Source organism: Spermophilus citellus, assembly GCF_964194105.1.
Source record: "Spermophilus citellus genome assembly, chromosome: 17".
Taxonomy (NCBI): domain Eukaryota; kingdom Metazoa; phylum Chordata; class Mammalia; order Rodentia; family Sciuridae; genus Spermophilus; species Spermophilus citellus.
The window spans coordinates 11,508,781-11,528,064 of NC_138199.1; the positions used below are offsets into that span (position 1 = coordinate 11,508,781).

Sequence of the window (19,284 nt, forward strand, 5' to 3'; positions counted from 1 at the left end):
GGTTGATTTGATAAGATTAGATGCTTTTACAATAGTGAGTTTTTGGATCCATAAGTTTGATATATTTTTTGTTTATTTTAAATCTTCAATTTTTTTTCTTCATTTCCCCCCAGTTTTCTGAATATAGGGATTCTACACAGAATTTTTACAAGTAATATCAAAATAATACATACATAAATGTACAAAAAAGATCTGGAATATTACAAACCAAACTGATATTGGTGGCTACCTCTGAAGAGAAGTTCTGCATGAACCCCTATGAGCTCATGAAAGGAGAATTTTAGCCTAATGTATAAGGATTTAAGTTTTACACAATTAAAATGTAAGAGGTCCCACAACTGCCTATATTTATCAAAACTCGTAGAACTGCAATTATTCTGCATTCCATCAATTATGGGAGTTACATGAATCAACACATAGGTAAAAAAAAAAAAAAACTCATAGAACCACTCAACAAAATAAGTAAATTTTATTGAAAAGTTTAAAATTTTTAAATCTGTAAGCAATTATATAACTGTCACCTAAAATAGGTGAGTTAGGATGTACATAAATTATACCTCAATATTCATGACCTTAAAAGAGTTTAATTAAAAAAGAACAACCATAACTTGTTTAAAGAATAAAGACAAAATTACATTAGTGGTATGAAAATTACCTATGATATATTAATTTTTAAAGCAGATACAAGATATGCATACTATGTATGTGTATACAATAAGATCTCACTATTAAATCTGAATCATATCTCTCCATACTGGGATTATGAACTTTTTTTTCTCTTACCTGTATTTTTTTTCCTATTGTGGACACATTAATTTCTAATAATAATTTTCTTCAGTGTTAGCTGGTTGGGCACTGGCTTAACTGTGGAGACTCAGCAAAGAATCTCCTCTCAGTTTGGCTTTCCTGCCTGAGCCCAAACTCCAAGGGTGAGCCTTGGCAATGGCCCAAGGGAATGCAGGGGGGTTCCCGAGAGAACAAATGAAAAACACTGAAGGCCCTGACAACAGTGTGCCTCTGGTATCTGATCATTTGGTTACAGGCATGCATGCATGAGTTTGCCAAACTGAATATAGCTCTTAAGAACTGACTTTGAGGTCTCATAAGGCACTGTCAAAGATTTCCTTCTCAACACACTAGAAAGCATTCTCTGCCACCAGATTGGTCCCTGTCAAATTATTTATAGGCAATTGGTTCACATACTCAAAATGGTATGAATACTTCTAATTATATCCAAACATGCCAAATGTCACTACAAACTATGCTGAGGGTTCATGTTGCCAAATGTGTTGCCCTAACAAAGAGGAGGTAGTTGCAGCATCAGCACAGTAGTTCCTATATAAACAGGATTGGCCCTTGAGCCTTATCTCCACCAAGAACTCAGAGGTAAGTGATAGGATCTTGGGAACCCAAGGACCCCTAAAAGAAGAAAGAACTGAGCCTGTGGCTATCTCTGAGCATGAAACTCTTCCTCCCAACTTTAATTTTTTTTTTTTTTCATAGAGCCAGGCTTTAGGACAGGGAAATTTTAATTCTGTAACTGTATTACTGAAATTGTAGAGTCACTAATTAGAAACTTCTTGTTTTATAGTGTGGGACACTTCTGACCCTGCATTTTCTTCTGGAATTCCAGAGGTAAGGTTTGGATTGATTTAATCATTGGTGATAGAGAGGATTTATTTAGTCTAAGGAAACTTTGAACAATTCTTAATTATACACCAATTCCATGTTTTTACAGTTATAGAAATATAAATACTTGCAAGTGACTACTTCTAAATGCTGGAGAATCTTTTTTTTTTCTTTTTTCAAAATGTCTTATCTTTAGAGATTACTATTCTCATTTGAGTTCCAGGGTTAAAAGACTGTTTAGGACAGAATGAGTTTTGACAGTGAGTTCTCAGTGGTTCTTAAAATCATCCAGGGCAATAGAGTATCCCACACCAATCTCCCTACTGCAAAGCACTGAACACTTAGACATTTTACAAACATTTTTTAAACACCCTAGAAAAATTCTTACCAAAAAAAAAAAAATGAACGCAAACATTGTTAAAAACAATATTTTAGCTATTTTTGATTATTCACTGTTGTTGTTAGAAATATTATTGTTCTTTTAAAAAGCTGCAAGTCTTTAAAAGAAAAAGAACCTCATGGAATTTATATGGGAAGAGGGCCTCTATGATGAAGCTCTCATTTCTTATGGTTAGATCTGTAACTGACAGATGAAATCTCTCATGGCATAAGGAGAGTGTCAGAAGAGATTTAGGAATTAGAACAATGCTAAGTCTCTTGGTAACAAGCCAAATAATGATAAAAATCCAGAGAACAAGGATTTATTTAGATTCTCTTAACAAACCACTAAGAGACATAACACCAAAAATCAACATACAGAAGAGGTTAAAGTTAATTATTTGGATCATAAGAGAAAAATGACTATCTGAAAGACAAAGATATTTTGGATAGCTTTGAAAATATCCTTAATTTGCATAAGATAAACTTTCTTTCCCTACTATGTGATTGTCCTAGCATATGGCCGAAGCAAACATTATGCAGAAGGAGAAATGAGGATTCAACAATGACAGATCCTACCCATCACTGGTTTTAGCTAACAAAGATTGTTAAAGCTTAGAAATAAAAACATGTGAGGATTCCATTCTAACTCAATTGCAGGTACTCCACCTGATGATCAAGGTATATAATCTGGAAAGGAAACTTACAAACTGTACAAATGAAGTGTCAAATTACAGTCTCATTCCAAACTAGTCCTTTAGATTGTGTTAGAACACCAGTGAATGTCAAGATTGGAGGATTAGTCACAGCAGCAGCTAAACTCAACACTTTGTTCATTTCCCAGCCTAACTTACCTTTATGATTTCTGCTTTCCCTTTCTACCTGTCTTGTTTTTTTTCCCCCCTGCACAGAATCCTCTGCTACATAAACTGCAGCCATGAGCTCGGGTTCAGATGCCGAGATGGCTGTTTTTGGTGAAGCCGCTCCCTACCTTCGAAAATCAGAAAGAGAGCGGATTGAGGCCCAAAACAAGCCTTTTGATGCTAAAACATCTGTCTTTGTGGCGGAGCCCAAGGAATCCTATGTAAAGAGTGTCATACAAAGCAAGGAAGGAGGGAAAGTAACTGTCAAGACTGAAAGTGGAGCAGTAAGTAAAAGCATAAGGAGAAAATAATCCCCATTTAATTTCTCTATCTCCTATTGCTGGAAATCTCCAAGCCTGTTGCTAATACAAACACACTTCTAGTTAGCGGGTAGACATCAGATTTGAAAGGCAAAAGAATTCACAGCAGTAACTGCATGTCTTCCTTTCCAACTTCATAAAGGACTTTAACCCATTAATACAAACCATTTCTCTTCAATTCCCAACTTCCCAGTCTGAATCTCCCAATTAGGAAAGTAAAAAATAGCTTCTCTGACCACAAGAATTCTTCAGTTACTTATTTAGTTCAATAATGTATTAATATCTCCTTTACTTCAAAAAGAAAAAAAAAAGCAGTTGTTTTATAATGAATAGTAAGAAAAAGAATAAAAAGATATAAATTGATAGATAAATCTGGATAGGAAAAAGATAGTGGGAAGAAAGAAAATCTTTTAAAAAATGGATAGTGCCACAATGAACATGCATGCAGGTAATCTCTTTGATACACTGATTTCATTTCCTTTAGATATATATCCTGGAGTGAGATAGCAGGATCATGGGGTGATGAGCGGGTAGAAAAAGGGTGATTGGATTTGATCGATGCATGCTGTAATGTATGTATGAAAATATCACAGTGTATCCACTGATATGTACAATTAGTATATATTAATTTTTAAAATGGTAGTATCCTAACTTATCATAAGAAACATTTTCTTGGCATTAAACTCTAAATAAATATGTTTATATGCCTTTAAAGAATATAAAATAATATAACAAAAAGTATGTGTGATTAGTTTTATATCATAAACCCTATCTCATTAATTCTAACTCATCTCCTGCTTCCTTACCAGACTCTAACTGTTAGGGAAGATCAAGTCTTCCCCATGAACCCTCCGAAATATGACAAAATTGAGGACATGGCTATGATGACCCACCTAAATGAGCCCGGAGTACTGTATAACCTCAAAGAGCGCTATGCAGCCTGGATGATCTATGTAAGTGTCCTTCAACATCTCTTTTTAGTCCATTTATTTTTCTGAAAAAAGAGACAGGAGCTGGGGATATAACTCAGTGATAGAGAACTTGTTTGGCATGTGCAAGGCCCTAGGTTGAACTTCCAGCACTACCAAAAAAATAAAAATAAAAAAGCAAGATACATATTTTGAATTTTCTGATTTTCTAGACCTACTCAGGCCTCTTCTGTGTCACTGTCAATCCCTACAAGTGGCTTCCAGTGTATAACCCTGAGGTGGTGGCTGCCTACAGAGGCAAAAAGCGGCAGGAGGCCCCACCCCACATCTTCTCCATCTCTGACAACGCCTACCAGTTCATGCTGACTGGTGAGTAAGGCATGTATAAATAGACTCTATGATGAACAAACAGACTGCATCCTAGTCTTATTATAATAATGTATTCCAGCCACTTGGGACTTCACTGTTTTCAAAGAACTTTCACAGTCATTATATCATATTTCTTCCCAGGTGAAACTCGCTGAATTCATTGTCCTGCCAAGCTAATACAGCTAGTAAACGGCAACCTATTTAATTCAAGTAGAAGACTTCTGTAAAAATAGTTATTACTGTCCAAATTTTTTTAAAACTTTCTGATTTGGGTACAAAAGAGTTTAAATAAAAATTTTTTAAAAGAATCTACATCCACAGTCATGGAGGAAAAGACTTCTCAGCCACAGCTGGAGGATTTTGTGAGTTTTTATCTTTATTTTCAAATGGCACAGTTAATTCTACCAGCCTCTTTGGTGAGTGAATGAGGCATCTATTCACAGAAATGTATTGCCAGCCTCTCTGGCACTACTAGAACATGAATAAAGAAAGAGCTGTGACTCTCTTCCCAAAGATTGTGAAGGGCTTTCCTACCAGAATGGAAGGGAAAAAAAAATCTACTTTCACTTTGGGGAAAAAAAAATCTCTTTTCTTTGAAACATTTTTTTAAAAAACTGTATGAAAGTCTGTTATTCCTGCCTTATCAGAGCATAAACAGGCAGTTTAGATTCACATTAGAGGCCCAAATGTAGGATTAAAACCTTTTATCTTCACATACCAAATGTTTTGCCTCTGGAAGTATTCTAAATTCTCTAGTTTCCTGTTCTTCCATGAAATTTTGGAAACTGAGGGGCTTTTTTTTTTTATTTTTCTTTCTTTTTTATTTTTTCATTTTTCTTTCTTTCTTTCCTTTCTTTTTTTTTTTGTTCATTTCGTTGCACTTTCTTTTAAATTGTCTTTTATAGAGGGAGAGAGAAGGAAAAAAAGGATAAAATAGGAATATCCTATTATGAATTATGCAGGAGTTCTACAAGGATTCTATTCCAGCAAACTGCTCTTTGGTTGTCTACAGAAGCTAGCTACCTCCCAAAATTTATCCAAATGCTAGCTTATGTCAGAGATTTTAATACTCAGCAGCTGCATTTACAAAATCATGGAAGCTATGTACATCACCCCAACTAACTCCTCAGGCTTTGGGGCTACTCCAAACCCAAGATCACCTATGGCTCCCAAATATGATTTTTTGTTTAAAATCATGCACAACTGTGGCATTCAACCTAGTTAATATTATTTTAGCACTGCCAAAAGACACCAGAATGTTGTTATCCATTTTCCACTATGTGCAATAGTATCTTCCATTATTTTGCTTATAGTAAAAATAAAATCATCTGAATATGATCCAAATCTGCATTCTATTTCCCTGAATAGAACTTTAAAGTTCTTTAAAGCTTATGTCTATATCTATATCTAGAAATGAATACAATGTTAAAAGGAAAATAAAAGTAAGTAAACTCCAAAATTCACAATTCCAGAGCTCTTCTTATTTAGTATTATCAGCAATCAAATTAGTGACATCAAAAACTGGAAGGAGACCAGGTAGCAGAAAAATATGTGAACTGGAAATCAAAAACATGAATATATTTGAGTTTAACTAGCTTGCAATTAATATTACAAAAGTCACTTTTTCCTCTTTATGTCTCAGACTATTAAGACTTTACCTAAACAATTTCTATGGTTTCTTATGACCTCAAATTTATATAATTCTTTTTAAAGAATTTACCAAAAAATTATATGATGCCTGAGGTTTTCTTTTTATTAATAATAAATTTATTTATTTTAATTAGGTATATATGACAGCAAAATGCATTGATTCATTGTATACAATTACAGCACAACTTTTCATTTCTCTGGTTGTACACAATGTAGCATGCAGTCATACATGTACCTAGGGTAATGATGTCCATGTTATTCCACCAACTTTGCCTGAGGTTTTCTTTAAAATAATTCAGTGAGTTTGGTATGGGATTGAGATGATATAAAACTGGCTGGTTAAACTGCAAATTTTATGCTATGTATATTTTACCACAATAAAAAAATTTAAAATTGTTGCATCTATAAGATGCTCATACAGGGACTCAGTACATTATTGTGTCCACTTTTGTGTACATTTAAATTTTTCTGAAACAAAATTTTTAAAAATTAGTAAAATATGTACCTCTGTGCATAATATATATATATATATATATATATATATATATATATATATATATATATAAAATATGGCTACTATTAAAAAAACAGAAAATAACAAATGCTGACAAGGGTATAGAGAATTTAGAATCCTTGTGCACTGCTGATAGGAATGTAAAAATGGCACAGTTACTGTGGAAAACAGGTGGTCTCTCAACCAATTAAAAATATAATTATAGTATGATCCAGCATCCATTTCTAGATATGTACCCAGAAGAACTGCAGCAGGATCTCCAAGAAATATTAATACATCCATGAGCACCATTCACAATAGCTAAAATGTAGGAATAATTCAAGAATCCATTAACATATTAAGAGATAGGCAAAATATGTTATATTCATATAATGATATATTATTCTGTCTTTAAAAAAAAAGAAAATTCTGGTCTGTGCTATATGGATGAACCTTGAGGAAATCATGCTAAGTAAAATAAGTCAGTCACAAATAAAGACAAATACTATTTTACTTCACTTATATAAGGTATTTATAGTAGTAAATTCAGAGAGACAGGAAGTAGAATGGGGTTGCCAGGAGCTAGAGGAAGAGGGAAATGAGGAGTTAGGGTTAATGGTTATGGCATGTCAGTTTTACAAGATGAAAGAGTTCTGGAAACAAAAGGTAGTAATGATTACAAAACATTATGAATGTACTTAATATCAATGAACTGTACATTCACATGTTGTTAAGATGGAAATTTTATGCTATGTGTATTTTACCACAATAAAATACAAAAAAGAAAAAAAGAAAGAAAGAAAAAGAAATGCATGATTCTTTTACCTCTAATTTTCACAGACTTTACACCAAGTGTTAATTGGCTATTTGGAGGGCTAGACACAAAGCCAAAATCCTAAACAAAATCTTCAACAAGTTAAAAAGAACAAGCTTTGTCTGAGCTGAATCGATTTAATTATCTTCCTATTGAATGCACTTTTGTTTTAACTGATGATCCTGATTTCTTTCACAGATCGTGAAAACCAGTCAATCCTGATTACGTATGTGATTTTTTTTTCCTTCTTCTTCTCTGATTTGCAGTGATTATCTTAGATGTTGACAATGTGGGTCATAGTTCTGATCTCTTCTGATTTGTTTGACAGTGGAGAATCTGGTGCAGGGAAGACTGTGAACACCAAGCGTGTCATCCAGTACTTTGCAACAATTGCAGTTACTGGAGAGAAGAAGAAGGAAGAATCTGGCAAAAACCAGGTGGGCCTGACTGCCATGGTCAGAATCCAGGCTCTAATTAGGGCTCTCAGGTACTGAATTCTTGAGCCCCAGATGTGAGAACTGCTCTCTCCTTTGCAGGGGACTCTGGAAGATCAAATCATCAGCGCCAACCCTCTACTAGAGGCCTTTGGCAATGCCAAGACCGTGAGGAATGATAACTCCTCTCGCTTTGTAAGTCTCTTGTTCATGAAGCTCTTCTCCTTCTTCAAGTGTCGAGTAGCCATGTCTGAATTATTATTTCAGTTTCATCTCTCTGTATGCTTTGATTTTTTAATACTAATCTTTATCTTTTCAAGGGTAAATTCATTAGAATCCACTTTGGTACTACAGGGAAGCTGGCATCAGCTGATATTGAAACATGTGAGTAACAGGACTGCTGACAATCCAAACAGAGATACAAGTAATTTCATTTCCAGGGTTATTTTGCAATACTTACTGTGCATGAAGCCTATAAAACAGTGGCCTGCTGCCTTGTTGCTTGTGAGCTCATGCCAGAGTTCCCCAAAATTCATTGTACACTCCCCTTATCTCAGTCTGAGACTGATGGTCCTATAGCACAACCTAGAGAATATCTGCTTCAGAAGCAGCTATGATTTTTTTCCCAAAACAAATACTAGGACTACCTATGGGTTCCTATGAGTTACCTGTGAGGTTGCAATATAACTTTACTCAATAAATTTTGCTCTTGATCTGAACTTTGATGTGTCCAAGGTAGCCCCTCACCATAGATTGCATCTGACATCATCCAAGGAAGGATGAGATATTAGATATTAATTAAAATAGAGTTCACATATCCTCCATATGAAGCTGTTTTTGTTCCAGAGCAGGTATGCTTCGATTTCTGCTATTAGATGACGAGAAGCATAGGAAATGTCATATGCCTATGCACAACTGCAGGATGGTCATCCAGGTGCAATCTCAGTGAAGCCAACTGTAGTGCCCTCGATTTTGACTAAAGACACTGAGGTTCATTTAATTTGTCAAAAGAAATGATATTTTTTTTCCTAGTTGTCTTTCTCTCTTTCTAGATCTTCTGGAAAAGTCTAGAGTTACTTTCCAGCTGAAGGCAGAAAGAAGCTACCATATTTTTTATCAGATCACTTCCAATAAGAAGCCAGATTTAATCGGTAAGAAAGAACCTAAATTCATAGATGTTAATATTTTTACAAAAAATTCTAATATAAAACATAAACTCTGAATTCTGTGTACCCAGAAATGCTCCTGATCACCACCAACCCATATGACTATGCCTTCGTCAGTCAGGGAGAGATCACTGTCCCCAGCATTGATGACCAAGAAGAGTTGATGGCCACTGATGTAAGTCAGTCTCTCTCTCTCTCCACCCCCCCCCCCTTCTCTCTCTTTCTCTCTCTCACACACACACATACACATGATTTTTAAAAATCCATGTATGGTAATGATAATAGCAATCTAGTATATGTAGGATGTACCATAAATTTTCATAAATATGTAGTGTCTTCTTCCCTAACTTTTGTGCCCTTATCTTTTCTGGTAGAGTGCCATTGACATCCTGGGTTTCACTCCTGAAGAGAAAGTATCCATCTATAAACTCACAGGGGCCGTGATGCATTATGGGAACATGAAGTTCAAGCAAAAACAACGTGAGGAGCAAGCTGAACCAGATGGCACTGAAGGTACCAAATGAACCTTCATCTGGGTTTAAATCGAGAGAATATATCAACAACAACAAAAAAATATTAAACCCTATCCTACACTCATCTCTCCTTTATGGCAGGACTTCTGAAGGGAACAAACACATTTATACACTCTGCATGCTTTCCTCACCACTCACTTTCCTCTCTCCATCTCTCCTTCATTTCTATCCAGCCCAAATAAGATCCAATATCCACTCACAAGCCTAACCTAGGGCCAGATAATTGGACATAAAATACAATGAACTAGTACTCCTGCCTTGCCTCAGCAATGGTGGGTCATTATATTAGATAATTTTGCATACTGGTCTATTTTATCATTATCTGGACAAGACTAGGAGCTGGCAATAGAGGATCTGCCCAAATACTGGATAAGGGGTGAAGAATGCCCCTAGGGACATATGCATGTATATGTGAGTTGTGTACATATAAACCTGTTGGCAATATCAGCAGCACATAAGATTTAAAAAAAGGATTTGAGAAAAAAAATCATGTACTCTGCATATGACAAGGATATGCAATGTAATGGATATACAACCCAAAGCTAGTTACCTGCTCTTTAAAGCCATTACTGACCACCAAAGTTTAACTTTTGCTCTTCCCTCCTCTAAACTTTCTAGAAGTTACTTTTGAACATGACATGTGTCATTACATTATAGTCACTAGAATTTTAGTCAGAATCATCCATTTTAATTTAATCCCCACATTTTCAGATAAAGAAATCAAACCAGTAAGGTTAAATCCAGAATGGCAAAACTAAGAAAAAAATCCAAATATTCTGATTTTTACTCCTCCCTACTATTGAGTATTAAGGTTTATTTATCTTATCTTTTCAACTATATCTAAAATGTCTTAAAAGCAGAGGCTATGAATTTTACCTTACATAAAATATTACAATAAACACTAGACACACGTTTACTTTTAATGAAAAACTTCTCAAAATCTACTTGGAAAAATCACTAAAGGCCAGTATACATGATCAACCTTTCAGAGGCAATTACATGTCCTGATGTACAGAGAATCTTATTTGACCTTCTATAGAATTAATTAAAGCTTTTTATTTGAATAATAAGAAAACTGGACTGGAAGAAAATGGAAAGATTTAAGTTAAAAAGGATGTGCATCATTAAACAGTCCCTGATTTGTATGTCTGCAGTTGCTGACAAAGCAGCCTATCTCCAGAATCTGAACTCCGCAGACCTGCTTAAAGCCCTCTGCTACCCCAGGGTCAAGGTTGGCAATGAGTATGTTACCAAAGGTCAGACTGTGCAGCAGGTAAGCACACAACTTCAATGAATCACACCCATCCCAGGCTTCCATGACATGTTTTTGATAATATTAACAAACATTACTGTTTGTGAAGGTGTACAATGCAGTGGGTGCTCTGGCTAAAGCTGTCTATGAGAAGATGTTCCTGTGGATGGTTACCCGTATTAATCAGCAGTTGGACACCAAGCAGCCCAGGCAGTACTTTATTGGGGTCTTGGACATTGCTGGCTTTGAGATCTTTGATGTGAGTTATCTTAATATTAATACTAAGTGAGGGGGAGGCAATTATGGGATTTGATATACTAGGTATCTTCATTATTCACTTACATTTACAGTGTCCACATGGTTTGTTCCAATGATGCACCTAGAACAAGACTTATCTCCAAAATATCCAGGCAGTAATAGAATGCAATAATACTAATAACTAACTTTTATTGAGCAGTCAGTGTATTTCTGGCACTATACTAGGGATTTCAAAAGGTTACTTCATTTAATCTTCAAAACAACCCATGAAGGAGAAGTTAACATTGCCTTTAGTTACATACAAAGAAGTTGAGATTCAGGGAAGTCAAAACAATAGCAAAAGATCTAACAGACATTCAAGACAAAGCCACATCACGAACCCAGATCTGCAGCATTTGAGCCACACGCAGGCATCTTTCACGGAGGAGAAAAGGTAGAAAGACGTCCAGACATAAATGATAGTCTTTCCTTGTCCAAGTTCATCTTATACAAATGATTTAACGTCCAGGAGGATTTTTTAAATGTTTGATGTAGAGATAATAGCCTATTCATTTCACTTTATACATCAATTTAAGATAAGATTTCCTAGCTGGGTGCTGTGACTCATGCCTATAATCCCAGTGGCTTGGAAGGCTGAGGCAGGAGGATCATGAGTTCAAAGCCAGCCTCAACAACTTAGTGAGGCCCTAAGCAACTCAACAAGACTCTGTTTCTAAATAAAATAAAATAAAATAAAAGGCTAGGGATATGGCTCAGTGGTTAAGCCCCCCTGGTTTCAATCCCTAGTACCAAAAAAAAAAAAAAAAAAGGATAAGCTTTCCTTAATAACATGACAACCAAGGTGAAACATGAACTTTATTTTGAATTGTAGCATTGGGGCAGTTAAATAAGGGAGGCGTTCCAATAAGTTTCTTTCCCTTTTGCTCTTAAATCTGAACCACAGCATACAGGACCATGATTGCATTTTTAATGTACGTTCTTGTCTGTGCAATCTTAAAGTGAAAAGATACCTTATAGTGTAATTGATACCTGGGCCCCTAAAGAATGTCCAGAATTCATAAGAAAGACTCATGTCAATAATGGTCATATTTTCCTGGAAATTTTGAAGGAAGAATAATTACTTTAAATCGTATCTCGTTACTCTATTACACATTGTTTCAGTAAAAGAAAATTTTCAGTAATGAATTTTACCACCATAAAAAACAGTTAACATTGGAAATCTCTTCTGTTTTGAGCAGTTCAACAGCCTGGAGCAGCTGTGCATCAACTTTACCAATGAGAAACTGCAACAGTTTTTCAACCACCACATGTTTGTGCTGGAGCAGGAAGAGTACAAGAAGGAAGGCATCGAGTGGACCTTCATTGACTTTGGGATGGACCTGGCTGCCTGCATTGAGCTCATTGAGAAGGTCTGTTTGGCTTCCAAGGAAAAGTCAGGCTGTGAGGATTACTTTCACATATGTCTTCAGCAATTCTAGAAAGTTATTACTGTAATCTCAAGTAATTTAAGATCTGAGTGAACTGGAAAATAACTATTTAGAAATAACTTCTTCTATGACTCTTACATTGGAAGGATGAAAGAGAGGTTAATTTTGTTCTACCCAGTTTTCCTTTTCCTTTCTTTCCTTTTTTTCTTTTCAGTACCGGAGATGGAACCCAGGGCCTCACCCATGCTAGGCAAGCACTCTAACTCAGATTCTATCTTCAACCCTTTTTATTTTACTCTGAGACAGGATTTCACTAAGTTGCTCAGGCTGGCCTCAAACTGTGATCCTCCTGCCTCAGCCACCTGAGTAGCTAGACAGCAGACATGCACCACCATACCCAGTCAGTTTTATTCTAATACCAATACAAACACAATTTTAAAGCAGCACTGAAAATTCTACTTGAGGTCTGCTTCACCAGAAGAATCACCCTTATTAGATTAACTATCCCCATTACGATCCAATATGTCATTATAAAAGACTTCTCTAAACAAAAATGAATGCACAGGTGATACAGTTTGTGCTTTTATGAAAGCTAATTTGTTAAAGTCAAACTGCTCATTCTACTTCATAATCTGTTTTTTTTTAAACTTTTTTTTGTAGTTCTAGATGGACAGAATGCCTTTATTTATTTTTATGTGGTGCTAAGGATCGAACCCAGTGCCTCACACATTCTAGGCAAGAGCTTTGCCACTAAGCTACAACCCCAGCCCCATAATCTATTTTTAAGGAGATAAATATACAACACTTTAAATAAAGTTTGGGTTACTCATACAATTCCATTATTGTGTGTAGAGTCAACATCATTCTAAGTAAGTAGGTTCTTTCCTTGGCAAAATAAAACTTTGACATTTATTTAATAGAAAAAGAAGTGTGATTATTCAAAGCATCTTTAAAAATCACCGCTAATTGCTCTGCTGACCTTTGGGATTTGTAGTCAGGTATTCTTTTAATTGAAAATAATGCTAGATTGAATGTGAGAAAAAATACACACACACACACATATTTAATTGAGGGACTCATAATTTTATAAAATAACAGATCTATATATTTTGAAAGAGAGGCAACTTATACCACTGTTTACTCTTCTGAATCCAGCCACTGGGCATCTTCTCCATCCTGGAAGAGGAGTGCATGTTCCCCAAGGCAACAGACGCCTCCTTCAAGAACAAGCTGTATGACCAGCACCTGGGCAAGTCTGCCAACTTCCAGAAGCCCAAGGTAGTCAAAGGCAAGGCTGAGGCTCACTTCTCCCTGATCCATTATGCTGGCACTGTAGACTACAACATCACTGGCTGGCTGGACAAGAACAAGGACCCCCTGAATGACACTGTGGTTGGACTATACCAGAAGTCAGCAATGAAGACATTGGCCAGTCTCTTTTCCACATATGCTAGTGCTGAAGCAGGTACTTTCTATGTCCTTAATCTAAATTAAACCTGTATCCATAGAGTGTTCATATAACATTCTAGCCTTTGGGATTCTATTTTAATTGATGGGTTTTCTTCTTTTTACCATAGATAGTGGAGCAAAGAAAGGTGCTAAGAAGAAGGGCTCTTCTTTCCAGACTGTGTCAGCTCTTTTCAGGGTAAAAGGCTAATTTAAAATAAAAATATATATTCAGCTTCTATAAATTATTATAATTATAGGATTTAGAAAGGAATGGAATGTTAATAGGAATCAATTCAAATATTTACTTTTGTCATTCCTACAGGAGTGGTTGCTTTATTCATTATTCCTTATTATGATTATCTAATGAATTCAGGAATTCCAAAATATTCTTAGAAGCTTTTTATTATATAATGACCTGATTTTTAAGGAAGCATAGCTGAACTTCATAGCTATTTTGTGAAGGTCATATTCCTATTTCCTAATGTTGCCCTTTGAGAATGTTTTTGAGTTTCTCTTTCAGAATGAGCCTGAATATACTCTTTTTAGACTATCCTTACACTATAACACATCTTTGTCCTCTGAAGTGCATTTAATTTTTTATATCAGCTGAAAAATCCTAGTGATTTAAATGAATAAGATAAAAAAAATCTCTTGAAATTGAAAGAATAATAATTTCACTACAAATGTAATTTTTTTATGTCATTGAAGAAATGGCTCTTCCTAAGGGAAGTACATAATACATCTAGTCTAATGACTGCTTTATGAGATTTTGTGTGGCTAAGTCTCATTCCCTTCAAAACTAAAATGCAGATATGGCCTATAACCTCTGACTTAAACGGAAAATTTCTCTTGTTCTTTTCCTTTCTCACTACTGATTTGCATTATCTCACCAAATAGACTCAGTTTGTTAGATTGTTCTTATTATATGTTTTCAAGACTACAAACTCACATTACTTATTTCCATTTCCTAATGGTTAACTGAGATACAGAAAAATCTGTCTTCTGTCTTCTTAAAGATTATGCCTAAGAAAGACTGATCAATATTTATATGTAAGATTTTTATGGCTGGATGAAACATCCTCTCCTGTCATAATCAGTCACTGTATTTTTGGAATAACTATCCCATATGCTGCAGACCATGTTCTTGGGTACCCAAGATCAATCCACACAAGATTATAAAATCTCAAAATTTTAGGTTTGTCAAAAAACTAAACAAAACTAGAAGTTAGAGGATCCTGGGAACAATGAACTCAAGGTAGGAATCGAAAAAGTTGAACAATTGTTAATCTAGGTTACCTCTGTAAACTGCTAGCAACTGTGAAAACTATTAGCACTGAAAGAGACAAAAGAGACCAAAGGATCATATCAACTATTTTCAGATGAAGCTCAGAGAGACAAAAGGGATTTTATAAAGTCAGGCAGCTCATTAGTGGGAGAGAAAGGCCACTAAGTCTTTTGTCTTCTGATTCCCAGTTGAGAACACTTCCTGTGTATCAAGGCTACTGACTTTGCAGTCTGTTTATCAAACAGATCCTAGATGTTATAAATTAATTCCTTAGAGGTCTACATTTCTTCCCAGCCCTCTGGCCTTCTGGCTACTTAGCAAAATAGAATCCTGAGACCTTCAAAATACTGAGCAATTGAAGCTCCATAAGCTTATGTCTATTAGTTAAGAGAATATCATATAATTATTTTTTTTAAAAATCCAAAACAGAACTTTCTCATCAAGTCCCTTCTATTTGGTTTTCTAGGAAAATTTAAATAAACTGATGACCAATCTGAGGAGTACACACCCTCACTTTGTACGGTGTATCATTCCCAATGAAACCAAAACTCCTGGTAAGAAACAGAGCATGAAATAATCAAGCAGGAACAGGTTTGAAAATTCAGTGCCCAGAAGTTAAATTCTCTGCTCTATTTTTAGGTGCCATGGAGCATGAACTTGTCCTGCACCAGCTGAGGTGTAATGGTGTGTTGGAAGGCATCCGCATTTGCAGGAAAGGATTCCCAAGCAGAATCTTATATGGGGATTTTAAACAAAGGTCAGTTCTCTTTGTTGTATTTCATCAAACGTTGTGAAGATTTTATCATCTTAATTGCTGTCCTCTGTTATTCTATTTCATGTAATCTTCTTGGTATATATTATAAAATTAAGAGGTTTAATAATACAGTTTTGAGGTAAAAGTACAGGATAACAGGTTAGAAGAACTATAGGAAGGAGGTATGCAACAGAAAATCATAGTTTCACTATCTGACCTTAAAGAACAGTTAGACTTCCTACTTTGACTTTTGTTCTTAAGATTTTTATTGATATTTCTTTTTGGTGTCATTTGAATCTGGAATCACACCTTCCTAACTATTCTTCATCTGTCTACTTAACAGATACAAGGTTTTAAATGCGAGTGCTATTCCAGAGGGACAGTTCATTGACAGCAAGAAGGCTTCTGAGAAACTCCTGGCCTCTATCGATATTGATCATACTCAGTATAAATTTGGACATACCAAGGTACGTTACTTATTTATGCCTGATCCAAGTACCTTCTGCCACTTCTGTCTCATGTAGTATGGGGATGATTTGTGACTCTTCCTTTCTCCAGGTTTTCTTCAAAGCTGGTCTTCTGGGTCTTCTGGAAGAAATGAGAGATGAAAAGTTGGCCCAGATTATAACAAGAACACAAGCTGTCTGTAGAGGATTCCTAATGAGGGTAGAATACCAGAAAATGTTACAGAGGAGGTAACAATGATATAGAATATCAAGACTATAATTATCAATTAGACTGGAGATTCCCAATCAGACTTCATCATTCACTAATTCTTTTGTTTTGTGGTTAACATGTGCCTCTCAACCGTACAATACATCAGCTTTTGTTTCACAGCTCATACTTGAATTCCCTCCAAAACTTCTCTCTTGCCTCCAATTTCTCCCTTTTCAACTATGTCACATATAGCCACAGAAACAGTTTGCAGAAAGCACTATTTTCATCAAGCCATATCTGAGTTTGTGGCTCCCCATGGTGTGCCATATCAAATCCAAGTTGCTTTGTTTGGCTTCAAGGCCCTCTCTGTTCCCCACCTCATCTATCATTTCCAACCACACAGTCTTTTCCAGCCAGGCTAAACAGTTTACTTATCTCTTATGTTCATGTTTTCATAAGTCCTGTCCCCTCATCCAAATTTATCTATTTAAAGGTTCCATTTCTCCTTTCTGTAATTAACCTCACCAAGCTTATCTACACATTCCCTCTCCTCACACACATCTTACATTCATTTTGCCTGACTGTACTTATTCAGGTTCACATTACTAGTGTTCTCAAGGCTTTCCCATGTGTCTACATTATGGTTTTGTCATAGTGTATGCCTTCTCAGACTTGTAGTTCTTAAAAAATTGGACCTATAGAGATAGAATTTTCATTTTAACAAACTTGAAGATAGATACACATTGTTACTAGTTACTCAAACCCTTTTAGTCTATTGGTATACTTTGCAGAAAGGGTATATTCTATTACTATTTTTGAGTTTTACCTAAGATTAAACAAATTTTAGAGCACAGTTCATATTAAATACTCAGCAATTATTAATATCTAATTAAGCAGATAAGACTGAGGCCCTCAAAAGAATTTAGAAAAACCACTGTATTATCTGAGGAAGCTAACAAAAGAAGAGTGGATATTTCAGTGGTGATTAAAAAAGAGAAGCTTAAAGAAAGAGATGACAAATCAGATGGTCACTTTAGCTGGGGCAATTCTGAAACCTATTCCATTTCACAGCTAACATTCATATGGCAACAGCCAAGCAACACAAGCAACTTAAAATTGCTACATCCACTCCCAAATCATTACCACTGTAATAGGTCAAATGATCCTTCAGTGAATGGATATGCTACTCATAAATTCAAATATTTACCCTCCAAAGTCAGCTTCTATCCTAGTTTGATGGAAACTAAGAAAAAAGAATTGCTCAATAGGAACAGAACTTATTAGCAAAGTAGTTGTGCTGAGGACTGCAAACTATGAATGTGAGTGTTCAGAGTACATGTGTGTAAATTTTGCATATACAGAATCTGACATTCATGTACAAAGATTATCATTAAAAGAACAGTTCATGTGCAATAGTTATAATAATTTTGCATCTAATGGATCAGTCTACACTGATATTGTTTTGTTTTTGTTTTTTTTGGTACTGAGGATTGAAACCAGGGTTGCTTAACACTGAGCCGCATCCATAGCCCTTTTTTAATGTTTTATTTTTTGACAGGGACTTGCTAAGTCCTTAGGGCCTCACTAAGTTGCTGAGATTGGCCGGAACTTAAAATCCTCCTGCCTTAGCCTCCTGAGTTGCTGGGATTACGGGCATGTGCCACTGTACCTGGCAACACTGATATTTTTATGTCATTTCAGAGAAGCCATTTTCTGCATTCAGTACAATGTCCGTGCATTCATGAATGTCAAGCACTGGCCCTGGATGAAACTCTTCTTCAAGATCAAGCCCCTCCTCAAGAGTGCGGAGACTGAGAAGGAGATGGCTACCATGAAGGAAGAGTTTCAGAAAACCAAGGATGAACTTGCCAAGTCAGAGGCAAAAAGGAAGGAACTGGAGGAAAAAATGGTCACTCTCTTGAAAGAGAAAAATGACTTGCAACTTCAGGTTCAGTCTGTAAGTACCCCATATTCTGAACACTCCATGTTACCAAACCTTTATCTGAAATGAGCATAGAGTCTGACTTACAAAATTGTCTTCTTGAAAAAAAAATCTCAGGTTTTGTTGTTATTGTTGTAAGTATTTCCTGATCTTCCCATATTATGTAAGGAAGGAAAAGCACAATTACATCCAAGTTACAAAAGGGAAAAGGGAAAATTGAAGAATTTATTCAATAACATCACAAAATTTAATTGCCACAATAGAATCTAATTGAAAGTAAAGCCCCCAAATCTCAGTGAAGTATTTTATTCCTTTGTCTTGGCTGCACCGTCTTGGCCTTAAGAGTATAGTCTTATTTTCTAAACACAAGTGTATGATATTGTCTTCAAATTCAAAACTGACAGTTAATATTCTTTGTCTCTATATCTCCTTTCCTCAACACCTGAGATTAAACATAATAAACATACTTGCATTGACTTGAACTTAACTACCAAAGAAGAAGGCCAAGCAATGCAGCCTCCCAATTCCTCCTTTGATGCAAAGAAGAGTTCTTAGGCCTCTGTTTATGAGTCAAGGAGTTCTGTCAGTGTAGAAGTATATTTGTCACCAGTGTTCTGGACAAACATAACCTCCCATTTCCTTAGTTCAACAAGCCCAACATGTCATAAGGAAGCTATAAAGA

At 35.6% G+C, this 19,284-nt stretch overlaps 1 protein-coding gene across 1 annotated transcript in view; it reads left to right on the forward strand.

Annotated features, from left to right (window-relative positions):
- The first annotated feature begins 1,593 nt into the window (after positions 1-1,593).
- The window catches only part of LOC308635935 (myosin-8), a 29,460-nt gene continuing 11,769 nt past the window's right edge, over positions 1,594-19,284 (forward strand). Inside the window, exons 1-21 of the mRNA XM_081270828.1 lie at positions 1,594-1,635; positions 2,919-3,154; positions 4,000-4,143; positions 4,332-4,488; positions 7,644-7,671; positions 7,774-7,882; positions 7,982-8,074; positions 8,200-8,263; positions 8,932-9,030; positions 9,117-9,220; positions 9,420-9,558; positions 10,733-10,851; positions 10,940-11,089; positions 12,327-12,497; positions 13,671-13,980; positions 14,093-14,160; positions 15,716-15,803; positions 15,889-16,006; positions 16,347-16,470; positions 16,562-16,698; positions 18,362-18,617. Of these exons, the coding sequence (XP_081126954.1) occupies positions 2,945-3,154; positions 4,000-4,143; positions 4,332-4,488; positions 7,644-7,671; positions 7,774-7,882; positions 7,982-8,074; positions 8,200-8,263; positions 8,932-9,030; positions 9,117-9,220; positions 9,420-9,558; positions 10,733-10,851; positions 10,940-11,089; positions 12,327-12,497; positions 13,671-13,980; positions 14,093-14,160; positions 15,716-15,803; positions 15,889-16,006; positions 16,347-16,470; positions 16,562-16,698; positions 18,362-18,617 (2,688 nt within the window). The 5' untranslated portion in view covers positions 1,594-1,635; positions 2,919-2,944. The remainder of the gene's footprint in view (positions 1,636-2,918; positions 3,155-3,999; positions 4,144-4,331; positions 4,489-7,643; positions 7,672-7,773; positions 7,883-7,981; positions 8,075-8,199; positions 8,264-8,931; positions 9,031-9,116; positions 9,221-9,419; positions 9,559-10,732; positions 10,852-10,939; positions 11,090-12,326; positions 12,498-13,670; positions 13,981-14,092; positions 14,161-15,715; positions 15,804-15,888; positions 16,007-16,346; positions 16,471-16,561; positions 16,699-18,361; positions 18,618-19,284) is intronic.